Raw genomic sequence first — 18,654 nt, 5'->3', positions numbered from 1 at the left:
ATTTCTGCATAAATCACAGTTCTTGCGTAAGATGTTGCGCACGCACATTTCAGACCTATTTTCATGCGTACGCAACCCTAGAACGCACCCTTTATAAATGAGTCCCGGTTTGCGTACGCACGCTTTTTAAAGTGTGTTTTTGGGTGTACGCACACTTTCCCTCCAGAAGCTACGCAGAGCTTTATAAATGATTCCCCATTTTTTCTGGCTAGTCAATTGGGTGCCCTTTACACAAATGCTTAATTCGGTAATTTAGTATACAGCTCTGGAAAAAATATTCTATAAACTATAAACATTTCTCCCAATTTTCCAAATAAAAATATTGTAATTTAGAGCATTTAATTGCAGAAAATGTGAAATGGCTGAAATAGCTAAAAAGATGCAGACCTTTCAGACCTCAAATAATGCAAAGAAGTTCATATTCATAAATAAAATTCAGAAATCAATTTTTGGAATACCCCGGATTTAATGTATCTTGGCATGTGTCTTACACACTGCTTTTGTATTACTTTAGCTGTATCTAATTTTTGTTCATGCAAAACCAATTGGCATTTTTAAAAAGATTGCTCTCCCATTACTCCAACATGCCAAGATAAGATCACTTTATACTTATGCTTTTACCAAGGACTCTTTATGGATATAATTGTGTGATTTAATAACCGTTTGGTTCTCTGGTTTCAAAGTCCGGTTTATACAAAACTAAATGGATATTTACAAACTCTTAAGTTTGGTTTTCGATTACACCAAAATGCTACAGTAATATCACTTGAAACACATACTCTAAACACAGACTCTAAACTATCTATACACACAGACATTATCTAGGTACAACCATATATTCATTTTCCTACATTTCCCATCCCATTCATTCAAATGCTTACAGTATTGTTACTTAACATTACTTACTTACTTAATCATAAATAAGAGTTCTTCAAGACTTCAGTAGAGCTATTTGATAATCCTAGGTTTTCTTATTTTATAGGAGTAAAATCTGGTGTTATATAAAACCAAATAGGTAATTTCTCTATGCAAAAGACGTGCCTGTACTAAAATGCTAATGGACACGTACAGTAGAACAGTGCTAGTAGTCACATACAATAGAAAAGTGCTAGTGGACACCTACAGTAAGTTGTTGTTCTGATGCGGCCCAGCCTCACCCAGACTCTATCTCCAGCGGCCCCCAAGTAAGATGAGTTTGGGACCCCTGTTTCAGAAAGTGTAAAATAGGAATTTTAGCAATAAAGGGCCCATTTTAGTAATGTCAGCATGTCTTGAGTATCATAAGGATGGGTAAAATACGTCTTACATGGCTTAAAACTAGCATGTGTGTGTTTTGGGCATGTGAAATAAACCAATCAGCATGTCACTTGCCATTCACTTTAAGAGCCCCTTTCTGCTCTAACTTTGGCAGATATTAACGGTACAGCACTTCTGCACTTCTCAGCAGAGAAAACTTGCCTGCACGTTCAGCTGGGTTCAAATCAACACACATGTTTTTTCTGTTGCCAAGATAGCAATACACCAGAAATTTATCTGAACCCACCTCGCTTTTAGACCACCACACCGATCTGCGTAGATTTATTTGCAAGCACCATTGCTATTTAAACAACATCACATTATATTACATTACATTACGCTTACAATACGCTTTTGTCGAAAGTGACTTACAATAGTGATGGGAGCACAATAGCGCTACATGACGGCCAGCATTTAAATTTAATCATTTTAAGTAGTGATGAATGTGGGGGTGTCCTAGCATTATCCTCTCTACGATTCTATTAATCATATTGGACAATTTAAATTAAGTTTTCAGAGAGTTTAATCCTAATTTTTCCACATATCTTTAGTTTTCATAAATAAACTCCCCTTGAACATAATGTTCTCAGTCTGTAAAAAAGCCACTCACATGTAGCACACAGAGCACACTTCTGGAGAAATGAAAGGAATGTAACCCCCCCCCCCCCCCCCTCTTTTCTTTCTTCAGTCCCTCAGTCTCTGAGCCACTCCCTTAAACAGTACAGTTCTACCAGGAAGACTCTAAAGGGAAGCATACAATAATCTGGAGATTGGTAGAGATACGAGTGGACTGAAGCTTTTATTTCTGGAGAAGCAAAAGTGTTATTAATTCTCTCTTGTTCAACGATCTCACAGCACATCAAAATGGCAGTAGCTTTTCTAACAACTCAGGATTCTTTCAGCTGTTCGATCTGTCTGGATCTACTGAAGGATCCAGTGGCTATTCCCTGTGGACACAGTTTCTGTCTGGGCTGTATTAAGGACTGCTGGGATCAGGATGATCAGAAAGGGGTCTACAGCTGCCCTCAGTGCAGACACACCTTCACTCCAAGGCCTGTTCTCAACAAGAACAGTCTCATTGCTGAAATGGTGGGAAAACTAAAAAAGACGAGGCTCCAAGCTGCTCCTCCTGCTGCTGCTTCTCCTGCTGGATCTGGAGGTGTGGAGTGTGACTTTTGCACTGGAACAAAACACACAGCTGTTAAGTCCTGTCTGGTGTGTCTGGCCTCCTTTTGTGAAGCTCATATTCAGCCTCATTATGAATCTCCTGCATTTAAGAAGCACAAGCTGGTTGAAGCCTCCATGAACCTGCAGGAGAAGATCTGCTCTCTTCATGATAAACTACTGGAGGTTTTCTGTCGCACTGATCAGCAGTGTATATGTCTTCTGTGTGTGATGGATAAACACAGTGGTCATAAGACAGTCTCAGCTGCAGCAGAAAGAGCTGAGAAACAGGTAAGCGAGAACCAACCATTTGAAACCAAGAATCTCTGTAATTACATATGATTTTATGCTGCTAAATGGCTGTAGACCAGAGGTGTCAAACTCATTTTCTCAGAGGGCCACATCAGCATAACTGCTGTCCTCAAAGGGCCAGATGTAACAAAATGTAATATAAAATTAATGTAACTACTCCTTAATGTTAAATAAATCTGAATGTATTACTTATTTAATTAAAACATTACACTTGCATGGAAAAAAACATGTTTGCTTGTTGCTGTTATAACGTAAATCCTTTTAATTAGTCATGTTATGAAATCCAGATCAAAATCAAGAATAAATTATTCACGTGAATACAAAATAACATCACAACACAAGTTATAATATTAACATTGATCGTAATGTTAGACATACTGAAAAGAGGCCAGTACACAGTATATATATATATATATATATATATATATATACAATAAATATCCTGATAAATAATGTCTAACACTATATTGTGTCTATGATATAATGTCTAACACTATAATGTCAAACACTATGTGTAGTTTATTACCTGATCAGTTGGATCCGGTGGAAAACATTCTGGCTTCTCGAAAATGATTCGGGGCTAAAGGACTTGGGCCTCTCAATATGATCTAACTCCCTGTCTCTTAATAGTAGAGCTAAAACTTACACAGATACTCTATTCAGAAACCCACTTCCCCTGGTTTTATTCAGCCTTATCTTATGACTGTGCTTGTATAACTAAAATCATACAATATCCCTATGCATCCATTGCTTCTTTAGAATCAGTTGGACCAAAACCGAGAAACCTGCAAAAAGACAATCCAGCAGAAAGAGAAGGATGTTCAGGAGTTAAAGAAGGTCATGGTGAAAGTCAGGGTGAGTAAACGGACCAAAGACTGCTTGCAGTTTACTGTGATCCTATGGTAAATACATTGGAAGGTTTAAAAAGTTTATATTACTTAATATTCAAATTATGTTTTAATAAACTATCAAAGTCCAGCCAGCCAGGGAAGATCATTCAGTGTAGAGTAACTTTCCAGCTCTCTGTGGGGAGGTAGGTGAAAGAGATTCAAGCCCCTCCTCTCTGTGTGTCTCCTAACAGCTCTCTGCACATGCAGCAGTGGAGGACAGTGAGAAGATCTTTACTGAACTGATTCAGTCCATAGAGAGAAGACGCTCTGAGGTGAAAGAGCTGATCAGAGCTCAGGAGAAGACTGAACTGAGTCTGGCTGAAGATCTCCTGAAGAAACTGGAGCAGGAGATTGCTGATCTGAGGAGGAGAGATGCTGATCTGAAGCAGCTTTCTTACACTGAGGATCCCGTCCAGTTCCTCCAGGTAACATCTCTGACTCTCTGATCATCTGCAGGAAGTCAGGTCCCTCAACATATTATCAGTAAAGTGTGCTGGAGCTCCAAGAAGATAATTCATTCCCTGTGTTCGTATTTTTAATCTCTGCAGGATTTCCAGTCTCTTCCTGTCCTTCCCCAATCTACTAACCTATCCAGCATCAATATGAACCCCCAGTTCTCTATAGAGTTTTTGAAGAAAATGGTCTCAGAAATGAAGCAACTGAATGGATTCAGCAAGCTTGATCTTGTCCAAATATTTAAAGGTATGATGAGAACTGTTGCCAGTGAATAAGTGATACAGTGATACACTGATACATAAATAAAATAATGAATGGTACCTTTTCTTTTTTTTGTTGGATAGTTCACACTGTCCAGCCTGTTGAACCAAAGATCAGAGAGGAATTCTCAAAATGTGAGTACCAGTTATTACACCTATACACAATCATACACAACAATCACATGCACAGTAAATGTACAGTATATCTTTAGAACTGATTATTCTGTTTAGCATTCCCCAGGAGTGAAATTTACCTTATATTATATTTTTTGAGGGCAAATCAACAATTCAGTCAATATCACAACAGGCAGAGGTCAACACACAAATAGTGAAGGCAGATCCATTCTCATAAGAAACAGAAAACACAGCAGAAAATCCCTTTAAAGGCCAATAAGGATTACATTTTCTGTTGGAACCAATATGCCAATATATTTGGACTGTGTGGTATGTCACAATATTCTAGTCTTCGAACCTGCCCACTGCCATTCAATTAGTCCCATTTTCACACCCCAGGTTGCCAGGTATAGAACATATTAGCACACAAACAGTGTTGTAGCCATGGGCACTAGCAAGCAAGCATTAGGTTCTACACAGCTTCAAAAGCCCCATCATCTGTCTAAAAAACTATGATCAGAGATAGAATAAAATGAGAGTAAATATTGTCAGTGAGTTCATCAGAAGGAAACAGTTTAGAACCCAGAAGAACCCAAAAGACAGTGCTCACATTCATACTCATCATTGCTTGCTAAGTCCTCAATATGGCAACCTGCGTGATCTTTGCATATGGGTTATCAAGGCAGCTAGAACTTAAGATAGACAGCTAAAGTGATCTGGACTATGCTGGTTAATGCTTTCATGATACGACATGCTGACATGAACCGGTATCCAGCACAGTACTCCGCAGCGTGTGTTTACAAAGCAGTTCTTTGGGGGAATAATGGACTTACCATTGGCTAATGCAGCCCAGGGTTGTTTATAATGTGCAAACAATAAAACACATTGCAAACATAAAAAATCCTGATCAGTTTACAAACTCTGTCCTCAATCTGGCAAACCATGTAAGCTTTGTGTCTGGGGAGGGGCAGGCAGGGCAGAAACGTTAAGGAGCAGCTCCTTCTTTCTTGCCCTTTTGCTATAAACATTTGTTTTTTGAAGCAGAAATGATTGTTTAACAGCTCCTCCCTTCACTGTACAGATCTTTTAGATTCTTTTTAGCTCTTTTAAAGTGACCATTGGATTCTATTTTACCTACCAGGCAAATGCTCTTTAAGCTTCTGTGGATTTTATATTCCATGCTAGATGTTATGCTACATGCTATTTTCTATCTTACTTTTTATAATCAAATTAATCAAAATATATCCATTCCACTTCATTAGCTAAAATATTTAATCAACTATATTCGTTCCACTTCACAAGCTAAACATTTAATCCTGCTCTTAAGGCCACACTGAGGCCATAGGGGTCAGCCAGAGCTGCTTTCACAAATCAGCGGAAACGAGTTGCTCCTTCAGTCGATGTTATCGCCGGATGCCAGAAGGGACCCGGCTCAATGAAATGATGACAATGTTAAATTGCAGACTCAGTGCAACATGTTCTGGAAGCACTTACACATTATGATGCAGAATTTGCAGTTTCGTATTAAAAGAGGTCAGATCAAGTAGGTGCTCAAAATTTCACTGGGGTATGCTGATCGCTCTCGGAGTGTAAATTCTCCTGCCGCTTGTCAGTAAACTGTGAGTGTTTGAACTTCACTTTTGATCTTCATTGGTCTTCATTCTTCCCCATACAACGAACACGCAGGACTGAGGTGGGGTAAAGAGTTCCAGTCCAACACTTCCATGCCCATATAAAAACAGTCCAGAATGTCAGGCCTAAAACCCTGTAGCCATAAAGGCTAAGACAAGACTTTACATTTCTAGTGGCTGTATATAAAAAAAAAAGAAATTGTTTATTTACAAAATGTTCACTCTTCTCTGTTTACCACCAGATTCCTGTCAGCTCACACTAAATCCCTATATGGTACATGAAGGTCTTCATCTGTCTGATGGGAACAAGAAAGTGAATCTGATTCCAAAGAGGGATTGTAAAGATTATGATAGAGAATATTTTAGAGATTATTTTGGAAATCATAGTTATCCAAAAAAATGGTGTCAGGTACTTTGTTCTGAGCCTCTATCTGGACGCTGCTACTGGGAGGCTGAGGTAAAAGGGAACTTTTCGATTGCTGTGTTATATAAGGACATTAGTTTGGAAGGGAAAGTAATTCAAAGTGAGTTTGGATCCAATAATCAGTCGTGGAGTCTGGCACGTGTTGACTCTGAGTTGTATTTCAGAGAAAATCGAGGAAAAACTAATCTCGGTGTACGCTCATTCCCCTCCAAAATAGGAGTGTATGTGGATCACAGTGCAGGAATTCTGTCCTTCTACAGCATCACCGATACAATGACCCTCCTCCACAGAGTCCAAACCACCTTCACTCAGCCCCTCTATGCCGGATTTGGGATGAAGTCTAAGGAAAGTTCTGTTAAAATATGTGATCTGTGATTAGACTTTTCCAGCCAAGGTGATGAATTACTATGTGAAATAGTGCTGGGCAACAGAAACAGAAAAATAAATGTATTTACATTTTTTGTGATAAATTGATCTAAATTAATCACATATAATCACATCAATCACTTTTTGCAAATAAAGTTCAGTTGGATTTTATCCAAGGAGCAAATGATTGAATGAGTAACTGGCATAGACCTAAAAGCTCCCTGTAATGAACATCATTCAGTAACAGATGCTGTAAATACTGTATATGTCTTACAACACTAGAGCAATGTATTATAGCTGCCCCTAATATCCAATTCTCAGAATTGTGTGTTGGCTGTCCATTATGAGTGTTTAAAGCTTTTTCCACACTACACATACCGTATTTTTTTGTACTATAAGGCGCACTTAAATTTCTTTAATTTTCACAAAAATCGACAGTGTGTCTTATAACACGTTGCACCTAATGTATGACTTCTAACAGTCTTTTGTATGAATTCTACCAGTTAAATTGTAAGGATTAATTAACTAAATGTTAAAAAAGGAATAATGTGTGATACATTCACTAAACCGTTTTTAAACTTAATCAGATAATACATCAAACTCTCAATTAAAAAATGACAAGGAATATGATTTCTCATGATGGACAGCAGAGAGGTCTGAGGGATTTAATACCAAAGAAACATACGAACATAACATTACATAAGTATAGTTTTATAAGCAGTTATGGCTAATCTGTTAAACACCAACAGAAACAGTGTAATTAATATACATAACGCTGAAAGATCTGCTGTAAGATTTACTAAACTGTATTTTTTCTTGTTTCACTGACTCGTGAATGCATATTTGGTATGAATGTTTGACTTTATGTAACATTTAGCACACATTTTTTTATATTGTAACCTACTATAAGTTTGTCAACATCTAAGTGTAAATAAAGTATTAACACACAGTGTTTGTGCTTATGTGACTTTTTATTTATGTGGGACTGTGAACTTCTCTCAGTGTTGGAAGAGAATTTGGATATGGAGGGTGGACACCATTTAACCTTTACCTAAAAAGCATCAACACCTGTTTTTTTCTGCATTGAGGAAGAAGTGTATGTTTTGTACTTTAATTTCTAGCTCTGCATTAACTTTTGCATGTACCACAATGCCCATATGATTTATATAAAAATGTTCAGAACAAGCTCAGCTCTCTCAATGGTGAGGGCTTATGTGACCTACAGTAAGTCTGAAGAGATAATATGGCTCTAAATCTTGAAAATAAAAAAAGTTTATTTACTTGTGGACAAAATGCTTTGGGGGTTAAGGCTTATCATACTGTTTAGTTCACAACAGTAGAATAATATGTAAATATTAGAGTTTATAAATGTAAAATAAAAGTCTGAAAAGAACTGTTGTAAAACTGTTTATTCTGTAGAAGCGTGTTCTACTTTACACAACAGTCATAATGTTGTAGAGATAATGTGGGTCACACTAAACGTAACATTTGCACACAGGCCAGCCCACCATTGCTGAGATACTGCCTGAGAAACTGATTTTTAGTCAATACAATTGTCTATAAATAAATGGATCCTTTATTTTGGTATTTTCTTTACTATATGAATTATTTTGCTGTTTTCATCACTTCTGTGCCCACATGTGCTGCACGTCTCACTATAATGAAGATTGATGTCCATCTGGCTTGGTGGGTGTGTTTTTAGTTATTTTCTGTGTTCCCATTGGTCAGTTACACAAAACACTGAACTGAATCCACCAATTACAGCAGAGGGGGTGAAGCTAGACACATGAATACATAATTCAGACAGGGTGAGAGGAGGAGATTTATTTTGTTGTTGTCCAAATATTACAAAGAAAAAGATGAAGTTAACAGGTTTTCCTACAGAAAACACAGCGCAGTTTCCAATTTGTGCAGTTGTAAATATATGATAAATCACATGTATAAAAAGTAGAGAAAACAATGTTTAAAATATTGTTTCTCCAGGACACCTAATTAAAAACTTAAAACCCTGTGTCTTCCTTTAATACGCTGTAATTATAAATAATTTAAAACAATACTCACAGTGTGTTATACAGGTCCTTCTCAAAAAAATTGCATATTGCGATGAAGTTCATTATTTTCTGTAATGTACTGATAAACATTAGACTCAAGTAGTTCAAGCCTTTTATTGTTTTAATATTGATGATTTTGGCAAAAATGTAAAGAAAAACCAAAAATCCCTATCTCAAAAAATTAGCTTTGTCGTTCGTAATCTGACGACTCTTGGCCTCCCTTAAAGGGAAGCCTTGGGCTAGCTTAAAATAGACTCTTAAAAATTATCTAGTCATGCATCGATGTAAAGTTCTAAATTCAAAAGAAAGAAGATAAAAACAGACGAGTGCCTCGAGTTTTAAAGAAAGGAGAAGTCGGGTCATTCTGAAGTTCTAAGTTGATCTTTTTATTGTTCTATCAGTCAGGAAGCTCCGATCTTCTGAAAACACAGAGGAATACACACTTTTATACAGTATTTGGGTGAACAAAGGTGGGGGCTTTTAGTTCCACCTTTCCTTCTCCTGCCCAGCGTTCCCGTGGGAGCTTGGGCCTCTTGAGACACCTGGTATGATAAGCATATTTCTTATCTGTCTCCCCCTCAGTTCACAGCAGCCTGGTACAGACTGGGCCTTACTGAGGAAGAGCAGACAGAGTTTTAACTGAACTCAATAAACTCGTTCATATATGGCCAAATTGTACTAATATATGGGTATTATAACATATATTGATCCCTAATATCTTAATTAGGGCCCCACAAGCTCCAGGAAGATAAAGCATTCTCTGTGTTATGTATTTTTAATCTCTGCAGGATTTCCAGTCTCTATTTGTCCTTCCTCAATCTACTAACCTATCCAGCATCAATATGAACCCCCAGTTCTCTATTGAGTTTTTGAAGAAAATGGTCTCAGAAATGAAGCAACTGAATGGATTCAGCAAGCTTGATCTTGTCCAAGTATCTGGAGGTATGAAAAGAAACGTTGCCAGTAACAGCTTGAACACATATGTGGAAGGAGGGGTAGTGAATGAATTATACAGTGATACACTGATACATAAATAAAATAATTCATGGTACCTGTTTCTTTTTGGGATAGTTCACACTGTCCAGCCTGCTGAACCAAAGATCAGAGAGGAATTCTTAAAATGTGAGTACCAGTCATTGCACCCATACACACTCATACACAACAATCACTCCCTTCTAATCCTTATAACAATCTTAGCTTATGTGCTCTGGGATAGAAATGTACAGTAAATATATTTAAAACTGATTATTCTGTTTAGTATTCCCAAAGAGTAAAATATACCTTACCTACAGGGCAGATTAAGTTATAGTTTTCTATCCCCCTTTCAGCCTGGCAGAAATTAAACAAGACTCACCCAATTCTTGCAATTTAAGACACGTTAATGATAAATTATTAGTTGTTTAAAAAAATCTGTGGCTATTAAATTCATTGTCAGTTTGTAACTGTATGGCTGAATAGAAGTGCTAATCACAGAGAATGCTTTATCTTCTTGGAGCTCCAGCACACTTTACTGATGATATGTTGAGAGACCTGACTTCTGCAGATGATCAGAGAGTCAGAGATGTTACCTGGAGGAACTGGATTAACTCCAAGAACTTAAAGGGGAGCAATATCTACTTTAGTGAGGACTATACTGAAGCGGTCCGCCAAAAAAAGGAAGGAACTTATCCCAAGCTCAGACATATGAAACACTAACATTAATCTGGATTTAACAGTAAAATGCTATCGTCAACAAAATTACCAAAGGGAGGGGTGAAAATAGCACACCTTAACATATGTAGTTTAAGATATAAAGTTCATGAAATATCCAAAATATTAAATGAATATAAAATCCACATATTAGCCATCTCTGAAACACACCTTGACTCAACTTTTGATGATGAAGCAATAGAAATACAAGGGTTTAATATTTACAGGAAAGACAGGAACAGTCACGGTGGTGGGATAGCAATCTACATTCAGACACAGTTTGCAGTAAAAATAAGAACTGACTTGTTTTCTAATGAACTTGAAATTTTATGGTTGGAACTTCATCTACCGCATATGAAACCTATTCTTGTAGGATGCTGCTATAGACCACCCAGTGCAGACAATGAATACATAGACATGATGAGAGAAATGTTGGATAAAGTGTCAGATGAAAAAAAAGAACTTTATTTGTTAGGAGACATAAATTTTGACTGGCTATCAGTGTCTTGCCCACTTAAAAAGAAATGGTTAAATGCATTAAATACCTGTCACATAAAGAAAATTGTAAATGAGCCAACAAGAACGGTTATAAATAGAGCAGCCAAAAAAACATCAACATGTATTGACCATATTTATACAAATTCAAAAAATCTCTGTTCTGAAGCCGTGTCTGTGCCAGTGGGCTGCAGTGATCATAACATGGTGGCTATAACAAGAAAAACCAAAGTGCCAAAAACTGCACCAATAGTTATCTTAAAAAGGTCATATAGTAAGTTTACCATAGAAAAAATTATTGAGGATGTGAAAGATATATGCTGGAGTGAGGTATACAAACAGCAACACCCAGACAAAGCTCTGAATATATTTATGAATTTGTTTATGCCGGTGGTTGAAAAGCATGCACCACTAAAAAAATCTACAGTAAAAAACTGTAAGGCGGCATGGATGGATGAAGAGTTAAAAAATAAAATAGTCCAAAGAGACAAGGCAAAAGAGGAAGCTGTAAAATGTAACAATACTATACAGTGGAAGGAATATTGTAAACTGAGAAATTATGTATGCAAACTTAACAGGAAAAAGAAGAAGGAGTATTGCAAAAACAAGATCGGAAACTCACTAAACAATGGTAAAGAACTGTGGAAAACCTTAAATTGTATACTTGGTAAAAAAGGAAAATTATTGTCTTCTATAGAGGTAGAGGGATCAATTTTAACCAAACCTGCAGCAATCGCTAACTACTTTAAACACATATTTTACAAACAAAATACAAAATCTTCAAAGTAAAATGAGTAAACAAAATGGTAAACAATCATGTGCAAATATAAAAGAGGTTATCATGAAAGATAAAACCTGTCAATTAAAAAACTTACATGTAAATGAAGAGGAGGTTGAAAAACTTATAAGTACAATACAAAATGAACACACAGCAGGAATTGAAAATCTGGATGGGAAAATAACTAAACCAGTCTGCTACATTTTCAATTTAAGCCTTGAAAAAGGCATATACCCAAAATTGTGGAAAGAAGCTAAAGTGATCCCACTACCTAAAGACAACAGAAGTCCCTTAAATGGTCCAAATTGTCACCCTATAAGTTTACTGCCAGTTCTGGGCAAACTACTAGAGAAGATAATGACATCTAGAATCTAAAATTACTTAGCCATGAACAATCTTGTCACAAACTCACAGCATGCTTAAAGGAAAGGACATTCAACATGTACAGCATTAATACAAATGAATGATGATTGGTTAAAAGAATTAGAAGAGAAAAGGTTAGTTGGAGTAGTACTTTTAGACCTGAGTGCAGCATTTGACGTAATCAATCATGATCTGTTGCTGGAGAAGCTAGCATGTTATGGACTGGGGTCTACTGTCATAGCATGGTTTCAGAGTTATCTCTCAGACAGTAGTCAAAGGGTTTTTTTATAATGGAAGTCTGTCAGAGAGTAACACTGTAAATCTTGGAGTCCCACAAGGAAGTTGTCTTGGACCATTGTTATTCTCGTTATACATCAATGACTTGCCGCTAGTATTAAACAAAGCTAGGCTGCAGATGTGTGCAGATGACACCACTATTTACACATCAGCTGAAACAGCTCATTTTAAACATACCTAAAACTAAAATGATTATAATTGGGTCTAAAACATCATTACGAGAAGAACTGAACATAACCTTAAATATAGAAAGAGAAACAATTGAACAAGTTAAAGAAGTAAAACTATTAGGTATCATGATAGACAACAAATTATCATGGGTAAATCATATTGAGAACATTTTAGCCAAAAAGGGAAAAATCTTAGCCATCATTAGGAGATGTTCTATTTTTTTTACACAAACAGTTTTAAAATTAGTAGTACAATCATTAGTATTGTCTCATCTTGACTACTGTGCAGCTGTGTTGTCAAATGCATCAAAAAACATCTAATGAAATTACAGATTATACAGAATAAAGCAGCAAGATTAGTGTTACGCTGCCCATACAGAACTAACTTAAACACAATGCACAATAAACTTGAATGGTTAACTGTTGAAGACAGATGGAAATCAAGCCTGGTAAGATTCATAAATAATACACAAGATCAACAACATCCAGTGGATTTTTTATCATCAATTAGAGCAAGTGATAGAGAGAGAAACCAATACCACAAGATATTCAACCAAACATTATTTCAGATTACCAATAGCTAAAACTAACTACATTATAAACAGTAATTTATAGAGCTATTAAAGAGTGGAATTATTTACCAGAAATATTGACTAAAACTGATAGCAAAACACATTTTAAAAAACGAGTGAAAAAACATTATCTAACTAATATTAAAGACAGTAAATCCTAACAATTAAATTGAACAGTGGAGGAAGTCGTGCAAGGGAAAATCAGGATTGAATAGAGGTGATGAGGTGTCCAGGACACCAGGACTAGATTATTACTTATTTGTTTGTTAGTTTTTTGTGTTACTTTTTTGTGTAGTTAATATTCACTTTTTATGTATATATATATATGGAAATGTGAACATTCTTTTGAACATGTGTGTGTGTGTGTGCGCTTATGACTGGAATGTATTATTTGGCTATTGTTTGTATCTTTTTCTGTCAGACCCCAGGAAGAGTAGCAGCTATTGCAGTAGCAGCTAATGGGGATCCAAATAAAACAAATAAAACAAAATAATTTTTTTTAAGGGCAATTTAACAATTCAATCAATAGCACAATAGGCAGAAGTCAACACACAAACAGTAAAGGTAGATCCATTCTCACAAGAAACAGAAAACACAGCAGATCAACCTTTTAAAGGACCAAAAGGATTCATTTTTTTTTACTTTTCAGGGTACATCATCATATATTAAGGAAAAATGCTAGGTTTAGCACTATAATCTCTGGTCAACAAAGTTTCATTCAATATGTTCGATAATATGTGTGGGTTTTATCCTCCAAACCTGCTCACTGCCATTCTATTAGTCTCATTTCCACACCCCATGTTACCAGGCATAGAAAACTCCAGCACACAAACAGTGTGCTTCAGTCATGGATGCTAACAAGAAAGCTTTAGGTTCTGCACAACTTCAAAAGCTTCATCATCTTTCTAAAAAGCTCTATGATCAGAGATTGAATAAAATAAGAGTAAATATTGTCAGTAAGTTCATCAAATAGAGATAGTTTAGGATCCCAGAACAACCCGGAAGACGCCTGCCCTAACAATCTGTTTTTATCCATAGCAAGTAAGCACTGAGCTTCAGCTATGTTTAGTTAACCATACCTAGGTAATTTTTCACAACCACAAGCATAGTAGAGAGGAGTATTTTAATTAATTTTAACATTCTAGTGCTCACATTCATACTTGTCTTTGCTTTCTACTGTGTCCTTAATCTGGCAACCCACATGAGCTTCGCATATGGGTTATCAAGGCAGCTAGTATCTGAACTAGACTATGCTGGTTAATGCCGCCATGCTACAACATGCTAACTAGTGCGACAGAAATATACAATAGAAAGTTAGTCTCTATATTGAGTATTAAATTCACAGTGTGTGTATACAGAGCAGTTTTTTTTTTTGTTTTTTTTTTGGGGGGGGGGGGGGGGATAATGGACTTACCATTGGCTAATGGGGGCCAAACGGGAGTCTGTTTATAATGTGCAAACAATAATAAAAAAAAAAACATCACAAACATATACATTTGCTGATCAACTTACAGACTGGGTCCTCAATCTGGCAACCCATGTGAGCCAGCGGCAGGCAGGGCAGATAGTACAGTGATTGCTCCTTTAAGTAGAATTAGAGGAAGTTAAGGAGCAGTGCCTTCTCTCTTCTTCTTTTGCTATGAAAATTTGTTTTGTGGTGTAGAGATGATTTTGTAGCAGCTCCTCCTTTCTCTGTACAGATCTTTTAGAGTGACTTTTTTTTTCTTACCTACCAGGCAAATTCTTTTTAAGCATACATGCCCATATACAAATATTGGTCCATTAAATTAAATTTCAGATCTTAAAACCCTGTAGCCATAAATGCTAGATCAAACCTTTATATTTCTAGTGGCTGAATATCAAACAAATCATTAATTTTAAAATGTGTTCACTCTTTTCTGTTTCCCAACAGATTCCTGTCAGCTCACACTAAATCCCTATACGGTACAAACAGGTCTTCAGCTGTCTGAGGGGAACAAGAAAGTGAATCTGATTGAGCAGTGGGGTAAAGGTTATTATGGAAATCAAACATCAAATTATCCACAGTACTGGTGTCAGGTACTTTGTTCTGAGCGTCTATCTGGACGCTGCTACTGGGAGGCTGAGGTAAATGGGAACTTTTCGATTGCTGTGTTATATAAGGACATTAGTTTGGAAGGGAAAGTAATTCAACATGAGTTTGGATCCAATAATCAGTCGTGGAGTCTGGCACATGTTGACTCTAGATTGTATTTTACAAAAAATCAAAGAAATACTGGCCTTTATGTTCAACCATTCCCCTCTAAAATAGGAGTGTATGTGGATCACAGTGCAGGAATTCTGTCCTTCTACAGCGTCTCTGATACAATGACCCTCCTCCACAGAGTCCAAACCACCTTCACTCAGCCCCTCTATGCCGGATTTGGGATGAAGTCTCAGGAAAGTTCTGTTAAAATATGTGATCTGTGATTAAAAGGTGATGAATTACTATGTGAAATAGTGCTGTTAGGCAACAGTAAAAAAAATCTAATTAGTTACATTCTCTGTGATTAATTAATTTAAATGAATCACATTTAATGATATTCAGCACTTTTTGCAAAGAAAGTTCTTTTGGATTTTATCTAAGGAGCAAATGAATGAATGAATGAATAACTGGCATAGATTAAAGCTCCCTGTAATGAGCATCATTAAGTAACAGATGCTGTAAATACTGTTTATATCTTACAACACTAGATCAATTTATTATAGCTGCACTTAAATAAAAAAAAACAATTCTTAAATTACTCAAATATGTCTAAAGCGTAACAACACTAATATATTTTTACATTAATAGCTGAAATATGCTGCTCTGTACACCAGCTCTGCTTAAAATGCTTAACATTAGATGCAAAAATAAAATTTATTTTGATATTTGACCATATTTCGATCATTTAGTAAAGTTCAAATAAATATTTTTGTACAAATCCTTTCAAAAATCAGCATTATTAATCAGCGTTTAATTGATCTACATTATTTCCCAACATGTTATTGTTTTAGTATCTAGTTTATCAAAATTAGTGTGTTAATGTGACAGCCCTAAAATTAGTCACTGCATACTTTATCATTCTATATTGAACATGTTCTTCAGTACAGCTAATATTTGGATGGTTGATCTTTTACCCCTCCATGCCACGCCGCATTGAAGCAGTCATTTCTGCAAAAGGATTCCCGACCAAGTATTGAGTGCATAACTGAACATAATTATTTGAAGGTTGACTTTTTTTGTATTAAAAACTCTTTTCCTTTATTGGTCGGATTAAATAGGCTAATTCTTTTAGATTTTTCTTTTTTCTTTACTTTTCTTGCCAAAATCATCAATATTAAAACAATAAAAGGCTTGAACTACTTCAGTTGTGTGTAATGAATCTAAAATATATGAAAGTCTAATATTTATCAGTACATTACAGAAAATAATGAACTTTATCACAATATGCTAATATTTTGAGAAGGACCTGTATATATATATATATATATATATATACTAAATACACTCAATAATGAACATTTAGCATTAGCCCACTGTTTCTATGAAATTTTAAACGATGTAAGCACCAAGCTCCCAGAATTGTTTGTTGACTGTTCATCATGGGTGTTTAAAGCTGTTTCCTTAGTACTCATACATATGATGGACAGCAGAGAGAGTTCTGAGGGATTTAATACCAAATAAACACACGGACATAACATCACATAAGTATAGGCTTAAAAGCAGTTATGGGTTATCTGTTGAAGACCAACAGAAACAGATTTTTTCTTGTTTCACTGACTCTTGCATATTTGGTATGAATGTTTGACTTGTATCATTTAGCACACATTTCTTTATATTGGAACCTACTATACATTTGTCAGCATTATCTAAGTAAACACAAATCATTGTTAGTGTTTACACAAGTACAGTATTGTACTTTACACAACAGTCATAATTGTGTAGAGATAATGTGGGTCACACTTAACGTAACATTTGCACACAGTCCAGCCCACCATTGCTAAGAAACTGCCTGAATAACTATTTTTAGCCAATACAATTGTCTATATATAAATGAGGCCTTTATTTTGGTATTTTCTTTATTATATTAATAATTTTGCTGTTTTCTCCACTGCTGTTTTACATGTGCTGCACAAACTGTTTACACATGTCTATCCCTAATGAAGATTGATGTCCATCTGGCTTGGTGGGTGTGTTCTTAATGATTTCCTGTGTTCCCATTGGCCAGAACTAAATCCACCAATTACAGCAGAGAGGGTGAAGATAGAATCCCTGGCTGTGACCGAAATGGCTCCCTACTCCCTCATTAGTGTTGCGCTATGTAGGGAGATACTAATAAGTTCACTAATTAGTGGTAAAACGGGAGTGAATTCGGACACTAACTCATCATTATCATGCGCCAGCACCGGTCGCATAAACGCACACAGGTGAGAGAGGGGCTGAACCGTGTTTAAAACTCCATAAACACACGAGCTGAGCTCTGAATTAAAGATAGTGAAGCTCTGAGCTGATCATTAAGTTATTTATCTGCTTGTTATTTTTACGCTGTTTAGAAGATGATCCTCACATTACTGAACTACATGAAGAAAACCTTAAAAATAGCAGCGTACACCGGCTCGCACTGTTGCCAGATTGGGTGGTTTCATGCCAAATGTCGAATTGTGTCTGAAATTGTTTGGAGGAAACGCTGTGATTTGACTGGTGAACAAAACTACCAAGTGTAAAGAGTTGGAAAATTTAACTCATCGGTGTTGCAGTTAGATATCTAACCCTGCAGAGACAGAGCTTTTAGTCCTGATGATGGAAAATTGAAGCTGTGTTTATGTTCGTTATTATATGTGAGTAAGTTATTTCTTTCATTGCTTGCAAGGTTGTTTTTATGTACTGTTTTTACGTTTTTGTTTCGTGTGTCCAATGATACAAGGCACAAAACACATAATACAAATATGCAGATAAACTCATTTAAATATCATTTTTTGTAATCAGTGATATTTAAGATATTTATGGTATTTTAGTTAAGATCATGTTGGAATAAACCCTGTAATATTGTTAATATGACGAACATCAGCTGTTTGGGTGGTTTTCTCTGTAATTTTGTGGATTTGAAACACGTTTTACCCTGTAAATTGGTTTTATCTGAATCCCACTGTAACAATCTGGCAACCCTGGTGACTCGCTGTCCGGTCCGTTTCTTCAGTTGTCTGTTGCTTAGTTGCGAGACCCGCAAAGCATTTTGGGACACATTCAGCTCGCTTAGTAAGCAGCGAAGTTTACTATAAATCATGATGCATTATGGGAGTTTGTAGTGCCCTCAAAATCACGTTC

The 18,654-nt window shown here is 36.2% G+C and overlaps 1 protein-coding gene across 4 annotated transcripts; it reads left to right on the top strand.

The window, feature by feature from the left end:
• Window positions 1–1,996: 1,996 nt before the first annotated feature.
• LOC107196865 (E3 ubiquitin-protein ligase TRIM16-like) lies at window positions 1,997–17,235 on the top strand. 4 transcript variants are annotated; one of them, XM_049485633.1, is made up of 7 exons: window positions 1,997–2,751; window positions 3,532–3,627; window positions 3,854–4,087; window positions 4,211–4,364; window positions 4,463–4,513; window positions 6,366–6,532; window positions 15,387–17,221. In XM_049485633.1, exons 1-7 carry the CDS (start codon window positions 2,161–2,163, stop codon window positions 15,774–15,776), a joined length of 1,683 nt encoding a protein of 560 aa, XP_049341590.1. In that variant the 5' UTR covers window positions 1,997–2,160; the 3' UTR covers window positions 15,777–17,221. The 4 variants fall into 4 exon arrangements, with proteins under 4 accessions (XP_049341590.1, XP_049341592.1, XP_049341591.1 ...); XM_049485635.1 differs by lacking the exons at window positions 4,211–4,364; window positions 4,463–4,513; window positions 6,366–6,532 and adding exons at window positions 9,753–9,906; window positions 10,036–10,086 and having other exon boundaries at window positions 15,241–17,235; XM_049485634.1 differs by lacking the exons at window positions 4,463–4,513; window positions 6,366–6,532 and adding an exon at window positions 10,036–10,086 and having other exon boundaries at window positions 15,241–17,226.
• The last annotated feature ends 1,419 nt before the right edge of the window (window positions 17,236–18,654 follow it).

The sequence above is a fragment of the Astyanax mexicanus genome, chromosome 12 (genome assembly GCF_023375975.1).
Source record: "Astyanax mexicanus isolate ESR-SI-001 chromosome 12, AstMex3_surface, whole genome shotgun sequence".
In the NCBI taxonomy this organism is placed as follows: Eukaryota; Metazoa; Chordata; class Actinopteri; order Characiformes; family Acestrorhamphidae; genus Astyanax; species Astyanax mexicanus.
The sequence above is the reverse complement of the archived record's forward strand: the minus strand, read 5'-3'. Positions and strand labels throughout refer to the sequence as shown.